The sequence below is a fragment of the Pan paniscus genome, chromosome 20, assembly GCF_029289425.2.
Source record: "Pan paniscus chromosome 20, NHGRI_mPanPan1-v2.0_pri, whole genome shotgun sequence".
Classification (NCBI taxonomy): Eukaryota; Metazoa; Chordata; class Mammalia; order Primates; family Hominidae; genus Pan; species Pan paniscus.
Window position 1 is genome coordinate 61,777,660 of NC_073269.2, and position 11,358 is coordinate 61,789,017.

Here is an 11,358-nt window from a genome sequence, read left to right on the forward strand (position 1 = left end):
AGAATTCCCAGGGCGAGGAAAACACATAAGCCTTTGCGTGTGGAGCTGTGTAAATTCAAGGTCTGGCCAGGGGGCTGTGAGATGCCGTGTGTGCTTGGAGCACAGGAATGAGAAGTGAGGTGAGGAAGTGTCTGGGCCACCTCACAAAGGGCCTCAAATTCTAGGCTGAGAAACTCGGACTTGGTCCTGAGGGTAAAGGGGGCCGGGAGAATGTTATGCATGGTGCTGAAGTTGCATTCAACACAGCTGTGAGAAGCATCTGTCAGGGTCAGGCCAGTGTGGGAGGGGAACTGGAGGCCAGGGTACCAGATATGGTGGTCCAGGTGAGAAGGAAGGGGCCAGAACTTGGCTTGGAGAACGGAGGTCAGTGCCCTCAGAGGGTGGAGGTGATGGAACTTGGTGCTTGTCTGGCTTTGGGGAGTGAGGGAGTGGGTGGAAATGGGGACGTTCAAAGTTCTAGATGGTGTGGCAAGAATTTTGTCTAGATGGTGTGGCTTCCTCATGAACATGTCTTGGGGTTGAGCAGGGGCTCTCTTTGGTGGGGAGCTGGGTAGGGAGGTAATGCTTCACTTTTGGATGGGGCGATCAAATTCATTCATGTATTCAACCAATATCGAATTGATTCCTTACCCTTTCCTGAAAGACCTTTGATAGATTCTGAGGGTAGAATGTTGACCAGGATGGAGCTGGGCCTTGCAGAGTGGGGAAGGCAGGCAGTAACACAGCAGGCAGTAGATCAACGAGGCCATATCATGGATTGTGCTGTGGGATGTGAAGGAAATGAACAGACGGAGGACGCAGAGCAGGGCACCTCGAGCTACCACGGTCACTAAAGGCTGCTAAAACCAAGTGTTCTGTGAGCTGAAACCTGAAGGCCAGGAAGGAGTCACTCTTGTGAGGGGCTGAAAGGAACATCACAGAGAGGGGAGGAGCTAGCACAAAAGCTCTCCAGATGGGAGAGGCTGGTGCACTGGGCAAGGGAAAGCCAGCACCATGGTGCCCAGAAGGGAAGGCAGCTGGGGGGCCAGTCTACGTAGGGCCTTGCAGAGTGTCTGGGTTTACTCTAAGGGCAGAGGGGAAGGTTTTGATCATAATGCACTGCAGTCTGAAACTCCTGGGCTCAGGCAATCCTGTCTCAGCTTCCTGGGTAGTTAGGACTGTAGGCAGGCACCACCACCTCTGCCTAATTATTATTATCATTTTTTTTGGAGAGACAGGGTCTCAATATGTTGCTGTGTCTCAGAGGGGAAGGTTTTAAGTCAGGGAATGATTCTGTGAGCTTAAAAAATCACTTGGAAATTGCCATAGGGAAGGGAGGGAGAAGGCCAGGCATGGTGGCTCACGCTTATAATCCCAGGACTTTGGGAGGCTGAGGCAGGTGGATCGCTTGAGGCCAGGAGTTCGAGACCAGTCTGGGCAACAGGGTGAAACCCTGTCTCTTCTAAAATTACAAAAAATTAGCCGGCCATGGTGGTGCACGCCTGTAATCCCAGCTACTCAGGAGGCTGAGGCGGGAGAATCGCTTGAACCTGGGAGGTGGAGGCTGCAGTGAGCTGAGATCTTGCCACTGTACTCAAGCCTGGGCGACAGAGTGAGACTCTGTCTGAAAAAAGACACAGCAACAAAAAAAACGAGAGGGGAGGGAGAGAGTGATGGAGGGGGAGGCTGCTGCTGCTATAAGCTGGGGGTAAATGGTGGTGGTTTGCGCTGGGGTGGCAGCGGCGATGGTGGGATTACAGGGAAGTGTGTGGCTTGCTGACAGGGGTCATGTGCACTGACCCGGTGTGGGCAGAGGCAGGTGCTATCCTGGCCATCCCGCCTGCGGATGTGTGACCTCAGGCCAATCACACGATCTCTTTGAGCTCTGCTTCCCTCATCTGTAAAATAGGGATCCTCATGGTGCTTTCCTTGTAGCTCTGCCCTGAGGATGCTGTGCGTTTAGCAATGGCTGTTCCCGAGTGAGGGCTCAATAAATGTTGCTTATTGTTGTCATTATTTCTGGGGATAGCAGTGGGGGTGGGGGTTGTGGCCAGTACAGTGCCACTAGTTATATGGTCTGAAACTCAAGAGAGGGATTGTGTTAGTTTCATTGTGTCTCTATGAGTGAATACCTGAGGCTGGGTAATTTATAAACAAAAGAAGTTTAATTGGTTTACGGTTCTGCAGGCTATACAGGACGTGTGGTCCTGGCAGCTGCTTCTGGCGAGGGCTTCAGGAAGCTTACAATCATGGTGAAAGGTAAAGGGGTAGTTGGCATATCTCATGGTGGGGGGAAAAGACTGGCAGGAGGTGACACGCTTTTTTGTTTGTTTGTTTGTTTAGATGGAGTCTTGCTCTGTTGCCAGGCTGGAGTGCAGTGGCACAATCTCGGTTCACTGCAACCTCTGCATCCCGGGTTCAAGTGATTCTCCTGCCTCAGCCTCCCAAGTAGCTGGGACTACAGGCGCCCGCCACCACGCCCAGCTAATTTTTGTATTTTTAGTAGAGACCAGGTTACACTGTGTTGGCCAGGATGGTCTTGATCTCGACCTTGTAATCCGCCCGCCTCGCCCTCCCAAAGTGTTGGGATTACAGGCGTGAGCCACCACGCTCAGCCCGACATGCTCTTTTAAACAACTAGATCTCATGTGAACTCAGCGAGATCTCACTCATTACCTCGAGGATGGCACCAAGCCATTCATGAAGGATCCACCCCCATGATCCAAATGCCTCCCACCAAGCCCTGTCTCCAGCACTGGGGATTACATTTCAACATGAGATTTGGAGGAGGCCAGGTGTGGTGGCTCAACCCTATCATCCCAGCACTTTGGGAGGCTGAGGCAGGTGGATCACCTGAGGTCAGGAGTTGGAGACCAGGTGGCCAATATGGTGAAACCTGTCTCTACCAAAAATATAAAATTGTTATATTTTATATAATACAGCTGGGCGTGGTAGTGCATACCTGTAATCTCAGCTATTTGGGAGGCTGAAACAGGAGAATCACCTGAGCCCCGGAGTTGGAGGTTGCAGTGAGCCTAGAATTGCGCCACTGCACTTTAGCCTGGGCAACAGAGCAAGACTCCATCTCCAAAAAAAAAAAAAGAAAAAAAAAAAAAGATTTGGAGGGGACAGACATCTTAACTATATCAGGGATCTTGGCAAGACACTCGGGTTGGATAATTGTCCAAGTAGACCAGGGGTTCTCAGCCAGGAGCCATGTTGCCTCCTAGAGGACACGGGCAATGTGTAGAGACATTTTGGGTTGTCACAACTCGGGGTTGGGGGAGGGTGCTACTGCCATCTGGTGGGTGGAGGCCAAGGATGCTGCTCAACACCCTACAGTGCACAGGATGGGCCCCCACAACAAAGAGTGGTCTGGCTCAAAATGTGTGGTGGCCCACGCCTGTAGTCCCAGCTGCTTGGGAGACTGAAGTGGAAGGATCACTTGTGCCTGGGAGGTTGAGGCTGCAGTGAGCCAGAAGCATGCCACTGCACTCCAGCGTGGGCGACAGAGTGAGACTCTGTCTCAAAAAATATACATACTGCCCAGTAAAATGTTTAAAAAGTACCTTGTGTCCCAAACCAAATATAACTGTGAGGCCTTTTGGGCCCTTGGGCCTCCAGTTTACAACTGGTTGACAGTGGTCTCTGGAATTGTTCCATAAGGTAGGAGCCATATGTGGCTTAAATTTTGATTATGGGAAATTATTATTTTTTGAGACAGTCTCCCTCTGTTGCCCAGGCTGCAGTATAGTGGCACGATCTTGGCACACTGCAACCTCCACCTCCTGGGTTCAAGCGATTCTCCTGCTTCAGCCTCCCAAGTAGCTGGGACTGTAGGGGAGCACCACTACGGCCGGCTAATTTTTGTACTTTTAGTAGAGAAGGAGTTTCACCATGTTGGCCAGGCTGGTCTCGAACTCCTGACCTCAGGTGATCCGCCTGCCTTGGCCTCTGAAAGTGCTGGGGTTACAGGTGTGAGCCACCGTGCTGATTATGGGAAATGTAATACAATTTAAAATTCAGGTCCTGTGATACACCAGCCACATTTCAAGAGTGTAAGAGTCCCACGTGGCTAGTGACTGTCATAGAACTTTCCACCATTGCAGAAAGTTCTGATGGACAGTGCTCTAGGACGTAGCTGTGGCACCCCAGGGTCTTGGGGCTCGCTGTGACAGTTACTCCTCTTCTGTCCCCCACTCCCAGCTGCACCTGCAGATGCTGCTGCTGCCGCCCTCCTGCGAGGCCGTGGCGCCACGTGGCTGGAGGAGGAGCTGCAGCTGCCCTGAGTGCTGCCGCGTGTGTAGCTCTCCAGTGCGGCTGCAGCGCCACCGCGCGTTGCTTTCGACGCCGGAGTCCTTCGCATGCGCAGCCAGCGCCCGGGCCTCAAGTGCCCCAGGACCTGGCGCAGCCCGCGAGCCCGCATCAGGCTTCCAGTGGGCCCCGTGGGCAGTGCCAGCCTTTCCCACCTCCGCATCTGGCAAAGCCTGGCCTTCGCTGCGTTTTGGTGTCGCCACGTGCCTTCTGGAAATATCACACCTCCCCACCTGCGCATGTAGCCGTCTGGCCCTCTGTGGGCCTCGGTTCCCGCATGTGCCCCGTGGAAAGAACACACCTTCCCCAACTATCTGGCAGCGTCTGGCCTTCTCCGGGCCTCGGCCTCCCCATTTGCTGGGTGGAGAATCACGGCCCGGCCACATCGGAGCCAATGGCTGGTCTCTGGACCTCGGTCTCCACATTTGCTCAGCCGGCAGGAACATCCCTTCTCCCGCCCTCTACCTCGGTGGGTGGCCACGGCCGAACAGGCAGCGACGGCCCAGTGGAAAGAGGACAAACCCTTGTGGGCCTTAGGGCGAAGACGTAACTTTGCTTAGTCTCGGTTTATTGGCCGAGCTCTTGTCAAGCGGCGGAATCGTTCCGTTCGGGAGGTGGGAGGGGAGCGGGGCCGCCGGGGGCGGGCGTCTTCAGTGGACCCCACGCCTCCGGTCCCCTCCCCGCAGGGCGCTCCGCAGAGGCGAGGGGTGGGAGCGCCGGCTCCAGGCGGCGGAACCTCCGCACTGGGCTCGCGCGCTTCCGGCCGGCGCCTTTTCCCAGGGACTCCGCCAACCCCTCGCGCCCCCGCGCCCGCGCCCCCAGTCCCCGCGTCCCCGGCGCCGCCGGCCCGGAGCTGCCCGGAAGTCTCGGTTCCGCCGCCGGCGCTCGCCAGGGGAAGCCCGGGGCCGCCCGGGACCTCGGCCCGTTCCTCCGGACCCGAGAGGCCGCCGCACGGGGTACGGGGGCCGGGATGGAGGGAGGAGCCTGGCCCTGGGACGACGCCGGGGCCAGGCAGGCTGGGGGAGTGCGCTGGAGCCACCCGGGATGGGGGTGGGGGTCGGGAGCGGCAGGATCGGGCGGAGGGACGGGAGGGGAAGTCGAGGCGCCAGGGCTCCTTGGGGAAGTGAAGGCAATAGGAGGGGCCCCAGGGCCAGGGGACAGGCGGTGTGTAGCGGGATGGGGGCGAAAACGCCCGGGCGCTGGGGTTCCCATAAACAAGGGGAGCAGAGCAAAAGAACGGGCGGGGGACCACGCTGTGTGTAACAGGGAGAGGGATGATGCTCCTGGAAGAGGTGAACACGAGGAGAAAGAGAGATGCCAGACGTACACAGAAAGGAGGGGAAAGTGGGCTTGGGAGAGGTGCTGTGGGAAGCGGAGTCCCGGAGCCTGGTGTGCATAACGGGGTTTGGGAGAAGGCCCCTGATGGGTACAGAAAGAAGTTAACGATGTCACCGCCATATATGGGGGGGGGAGAGAAAAGGGGCCTTTGGGGAGAATGTAGCAGGTAGCCAGGTTGCGGGGGCGGGGTATACAGAAGGAAGGCATTTGAGCCATTTTGGGGTGTATAGATGTAGTAAGACGATGGGTTCCGTAGTGGGGAGAGATGGCTAGACTTCGAGGTGCTAAGTGTAGGAACAGGATGGAAAAGCCCTAGTGAAATGTGGGGAATTGGGTTAGTGGGGCTCTGGGGAGGTACCTAGAGAGGAAGTGAGGGAGGCCACGGAATATGAAGATGGGGAGGCCCTGCGGCATGTAGTGGGGACGGAGGGCCAGGAGGCCGATGCGGGGGCCGGTGGGGGGGTGGGGGGCGGCAAAGGGAGGGGAAGTAAACTGAACTGGGGCTGGGCAACAGGAAAAAAGAAGAAACCACAGATTAGAGAAATCTCGGCGGTCAGGAGGCCCGGGGTCTAAGATGTAAAGAGGTAAACAGATTTAGGGATTGATTGTCTGCTGGGGTGGGTTGAGAGGAGAAAAGGGAAGAAAAGTCGGGGGACTACGTCCTCAGACCTGACCTGAGTGGTGAGAGGTGGACCCAGGAGGAGTGGCAGGTGGTGGCGGGGTTTTGCAGAGCTCAGTTGGAGGCCCTCTCCAAGGCAGCTTGATGGAACGTAGGAGAGCCGGGCTGGAGTCACAGTTTTTATTTTGCTAGGGAGGTAGTCGGTGGCGCACAAAGGGTAACAAGCAGTGATAGTGGGGATGCTTTCCATTTTAGGAAACTTTTCCTAAAAGGAAGTGGCAATTTTAACTAATCTCCCCTCCGCCGCTCCCAGCTGCCGCTCCAGATGCTGCTGCTGCCGCCGCGGCCACCCCACCCTCGGTCCTCCTCTCCGGAGGCCATGGACCCACCGCCCCCCAAGGCTCCCCCTTTCCCCAAGGCGGAAGGCCCCTCCTCCACTCCTTCCTCGGCGGCGGGGCCCCGACCCCCGCGGCTGGGCCGCCACCTCCTCATCGACGCCAATGGGGTCCCCTACACATACACGGTGCAGCTGGAGGAGGAGCCCCGGGGCCCGCCCCAGCGCGAGGCGCCCCCAGGAGAGCCCGGCCCTCGCAAGGGCTACAGCTGCCCGGAGTGCGCCCGTGTCTTTGCCAGCCCTCTGCGGCTGCAGAGCCACCGCGTGTCGCACTCGGACCTCAAGCCCTTCACGTGCGGCGCCTGCGGCAAGGCCTTCAAGCGCTCCAGCCACCTGTCGCGGCATCGCGCCACGCACCGCGCCCGCGCCGGGCCGCCGCACACCTGCCCGCTCTGCCCACGCCGCTTCCAGGACGCCGCGGAGCTGGCGCAGCACGTGCGCCTCCACTAAGCTCGAGACCCGGCCTGTGCTGCCCTGCCCGTCTCAGGGCCACCAAGTCTGACCCACACAGCGTCACTCACTCCCACACACACCCCCTGGCTCTGCTGAGGTTACTGCCTTACCCTGGGCCTCAGTTTCCCCACCTTCCAAAGGGAGGAGCATCATTCCTTCCTTACCCCCTTTCTAGCTGTGTGATGTAGACCAAAGTCGTTGCCCCTCCCTGGGCCTGGGAACCAGTCGGAACTGGGTTCCAGTCCAGCTGTGCTGTGTGAGCCTGTGCAAGTGACATGACCTCTCTAAACCTTGGTTTTCTGCTCTCTGGAGCGGTGAACCGGTGGTTGTCTGCGGGAAGAGATGATAAAGAGCACGGGCACGGTCTGGTTCATTTCTGTATCTAACCCCTTCCGCCCACGCCCCCGACCCTTTGCTCAATAAACATTCCGCACTCCATTTTCAGGCTCTTCCTTGCGTGTGCGTGCGCGTTGGGTGCTGGGGGGTGGAGACCGGATCTTCCTCGCTTGGGTACTTTCCTCTCGCTGTGTGTTTCTGGCCGGAGCCGTTTCGCGACGGCCCGGGCGCCCCGCCCCCACCTTCCTTCCCTAGACCCTCTTCTTTCCCTTCGGCTTCTCTCTTTCGGCCGGCGCCGCCAGTTCCTGGGGCACACCCAGAGGTCCCCTTCCCGCCGCCGCCTGCAACTGCGAGGGTAGCCCGGGGCCGCTTGGAGTCGCCCGGACCTGAGAGGCTGCTGCACTGGGTACGGGGGCCGGGAGGAGGGAGGGGGCTGGGGGCGGGCGGCGGGAGGGGCTGGACCGCGTGGAGGGTACCTGGGCCGGGGCGGGAGTGGGGCAGGCGCCGGAGGGGGCTGTTCTGGAGCTTGGAGGGGGCGAGAACTTACACAGAAAGGCCCAGACAGCGAGGGCTGCGGCCCCGGGGGTGGAATCCCGGAGAGCGCTGGGACCTAGAACGAGCCTGGTGGAGGCCGGGCGAGGACTAGAGAGAACCTGAGGTGGGTGGACGGGTGGGAGCACGGAGTTGTTCAGACACGTGGCTGGAGAGAGGGCCGGAACCTGGGGTTCCTAACGTCGGAGCCCCTGTGAATAGGCTTGGCTTGTATGGAGGGGGTCAGGAAAGGCTTGAGTATGTAGCATAGGCCAACACGCAGACCCTGGAAAGGGCTAGAAGGAGGGGAGGGAGAGGCCTGGAGGCCTGCGGGGTGGGGCACCCAGTGACCTGGGAGGGCACAAAGGGGAAGGTTAGAGCGAGGTCCAGGTTGTGCAGAGGAGGTCAAGAGATCCTGTGAGTACAGTGTGTGGTGGAGCACCGAGGCTAGGAGAGGTTTTCCAAGGAGGAAGACCCTGGGGACCTTTTAGGGGGCCACAGACTCCAGCTGTGAGCGGGACTGGAAAAGAGGGACTGAGGGGCAGCAGGATGCAGAGGTCCTGGGCCGGGTATAGGGAGGGAAAAGGATGGAGCCTGTGGTGCTGAGCTGCCCTCTTCTATATAACCTTCTTATCCCATCTCCCATCCACCAGGCCTCAGCCAGCCCTCCGGATGCTGGTGCTGCCATCCCCCTGCCCTCAGCCTCTGGCATTTTCCTCCGTTGAGACCATGGAGGGCCCTCCCCGTCGGACTTGCCGCTCCCCAGAACCTGGACCTTCCTCCTCCATCGGATCTCCCCAGGCTTCATCTCCTCCAAGGCCCAACCACTACCTGCTTATTGACACTCAGGGTGTCCCCTACACAGTGCTGGTGGACGAGGAGTCACAGAGGGAGCCAGGGGCCAGTGGGGCTCCAGGCCAGAAAAAGTGCTACAGCTGCCCCGTGTGCTCAAGGGTCTTCGAGTACATGTCCTACCTTCAGCGACACAGCATCACCCACTCGGAGGTAAAGCCCTTCGAGTGTGACATCTGTGGGAAGGCATTCAAGCGCGCCAGCCACTTGGCACGGCACCATTCCATTCACCTGGCGGGTGGTGGGCGGCCCCACGGCTGCCCGCTCTGCCCTCGCCGCTTCCGGGATGCGGGTGAGCTGGCCCAGCACAGCCGGGTGCACTCTGGGGAACGCCCGTTTCAGTGTCCACACTGCCCTCGCCGCTTTATGGAGCAGAACACACTGCAGAAACACACGCGGTGGAAGCATCCATGAGCCGGGCTGCCGGGTGCCCCAGGTACCACAGGACTTTGCAGGGAGCCTGGACTCCTGTCCAGACACCTGGTGAGAGCCTGAGGCTGGTGTTCAGGGCCCTGGACACAGACACAGAGCAGCCGCATCTCAAAGGCAGAGCCCTGCCTGAAGGAGGAATCCGTGAGTAATCTTCAGGTCCTCCGTGTTCTGGAGCTGAGATGGGAATGAGCCCCTACACAGAATGGAGTCCTCTAGCCTAAAGATATCAGCTGTTCCATGGCAGAGCCTTGACTGGATGGAGGTGGGGAGTGTGGTGTGTAAAGTCTCTGGCCTCATAAAAGGTGGCTGTGGGTCTTCAGGAATCTGCGCCATCTTCCTGGGGCTTCTGCGCTGTTGTTGGGGAAGGGACCCCAGTCCTGCCTTCCACCCCCCAACCAGGCCTGAGACTGATCAAACAATAAACACGTTTCCCACTCTGAGCACTCGAGGTTTGTTTTTAGAGACAGCATCTCAGACCCTCTTTGGTGGCCGTCTAGCAGGGAGACCTCAGCTTGCCTGGCTGGGGAATGGGAAGGTTGGCCTGCCTTGGGGTTATCCCCTCCTCAGCTCCTGAAGACCTGGGTCATCTGGGAAGAATGTTTTTAACTGAAACAATTTTAAAACCACAATCTCCTGTTACAAACACATTTTATATGGCAATAGAGTATACAGATACGCAAAATACACGTGAACCAAATTTCCTTTTTTTTTTTTTGAGACGGAGTTTCACTCTTTTTGCCCAGGTTGGAGTCCAATGGCGCAATCTCGGATCACCGCAATGCCTCCCAGGTTCAAGCGATTCTCCTGCCTCAGCCTCCCTAGTAACTGGGATTACAAGCATGTGCCACCATGCCCAGCTAATTTTGTATTTTTAGTAGAGACGGGGTTTCTCCATGTTGGTCAGGCTGTTCTTGAACTCCCAACCTCAGGTGATTCACCTGCCTCGGCCTCCCAAAGTGCTGGGATTCCAGGTGTGAGCCACAGCGCCTGGCCTCTTTTTTTTTTTTTTTTTTTAGACGGAGTTTTGCTCTTGTCACCCAGGCTGGAGCGTAATGGCGTGATCTCAGCTCACTGCAACCTTCACCTCCTGGGTTCAAGCGATTCTCCTGCTTCAGCCTCCCAAGTAGTTGGGGTTACAAGCGTGTGCCACCATGCCCAGCTAATTTTGTACCTTTAGTAGAGACGGGTTTCACCGTGTTTGTCAGGCTGGTCTCGAACTCCTGACCTGAGGTGATCCACACACCTCGGCCTCCCTCAGGGCAGTAGGCCTCGAAACAAAAGTTTTTTTTTTTTTTTTTTTTCTTTTGAGACGGAGTCTTGCTCTGTCGCCCAGGCTGGAGTGCAGTGGCGCAATCTCGGCTCACTGCAAGCTCCGCCTCCTGAGTTCACGCCATTCTCCTGCCTCAGCCTCCCGAGTAGGTGGGACTACAGGCGCCCGCCACCATGCCTGTCTAATTTTTTGTATTTTTAGTAGAGACAGGGTTTCACTGTGTTAGCCAGGATGGTCTCAATCTCCTGACCTCGTGATCCGCCCCCCTCTGCCTCCCAAAGTGTTGGGATTACAGGCATGAGCCACTGCGCCCGGCCCACAAAAGTTTCTTTACCATAGTTAGCTTTAGTTTGTGCATTTTTTTTTTCCATCAACTATTATTATTACTATTTGAGACGGAGTCTCGCTGTGTCGCCCAGGCTGGAGCAGTGGTGCGATCTCGGCTCACTGCAACCTCCACCTCCCCGGTTTAAGCGATTCTCCTGCCTCAGCCTCCTGAGTAGCTGGGATTACAGGTGTGCACCACCACGCCTGGCTAAATATTTTTTTAAACTGCTGATTTCATCCTATTCTATTGAATTCTCCACCCATGAACCTGTAGTTTGGAAAAGACCAATCTAGGGCAGATGGCTCCCCCTGGAATTTTTGGACCAGGCTGCAGTTAATCTGTAAAGTGGGGAGGGGAGGATCATGGTCACAGCTTTGCAGGCGGTGCAGACATTTAGATTCTCCCTCCATCGGGTTAAGACCTTGCTCTTACAAGGGCTGGCCACAGTCCAGAGCTTGGATGCTTCTGGTGAACAGGAGAGGCAGGTGGAGCTGAGCCTGAAGCTTAATAAA

The 11,358-nt window shown here is 57.3% G+C and overlaps 3 protein-coding genes across 6 annotated transcripts; all 3 read left to right on the forward strand.

The window, feature by feature from the left end:
- The first annotated feature begins 311 nt into the window (after positions 1 to 311).
- LOC100978625 (uncharacterized) lies at positions 312 to 4,843 on the forward strand. The gene is made up of 2 exons (XM_063599708.1): positions 312 to 323; positions 4,121 to 4,843. The coding sequence occupies exons 1-2, from the start codon at positions 312 to 314 to the stop codon at positions 4,841 to 4,843; spliced, it is 735 nt and encodes a 244-aa protein (XP_063455778.1).
- Positions 4,844 to 4,944: 101 nt separating this feature from the next.
- ZNF580 (zinc finger protein 580) lies at positions 4,945 to 7,535 on the forward strand. Of its 2 annotated transcripts, none has more exons than XM_063600656.1 (2): positions 4,945 to 5,249; positions 6,564 to 7,535. In XM_063600656.1, exon 2 carries the CDS (start codon positions 6,576 to 6,578, stop codon positions 7,092 to 7,094), a length of 519 nt encoding a protein of 172 aa, XP_063456726.1. In that variant the 5' UTR covers positions 4,945 to 5,249; positions 6,564 to 6,575; the 3' UTR covers positions 7,095 to 7,535. The 2 variants fall into 2 exon arrangements, with proteins under 2 accessions (XP_063456726.1, XP_054960201.1); XM_055104226.2 differs by lacking the exon at positions 4,945 to 5,249 and adding an exon at positions 5,787 to 6,215.
- Positions 7,536 to 7,679: 144 nt separating this feature from the next.
- On the forward strand, positions 7,680 to 9,688 carry ZNF581 (zinc finger protein 581). Of its 3 annotated transcripts, none has more exons than XM_063600653.1 (2): positions 7,680 to 7,839; positions 8,618 to 9,688. In XM_063600653.1, exon 2 carries the CDS (start codon positions 8,637 to 8,639, stop codon positions 9,228 to 9,230), a length of 594 nt encoding a protein of 197 aa, XP_063456723.1. In that variant the 5' UTR covers positions 7,680 to 7,839; positions 8,618 to 8,636; the 3' UTR covers positions 9,231 to 9,688. The 3 variants fall into 3 exon arrangements, with proteins under 3 accessions (XP_063456723.1, XP_063456725.1, XP_063456724.1); XM_063600655.1 differs by lacking the exon at positions 7,680 to 7,839 and adding an exon at positions 7,897 to 8,091; XM_063600654.1 differs by lacking the exon at positions 7,680 to 7,839 and adding an exon at positions 8,198 to 8,222.
- The last annotated feature ends 1,670 nt before the right edge of the window (positions 9,689 to 11,358 follow it).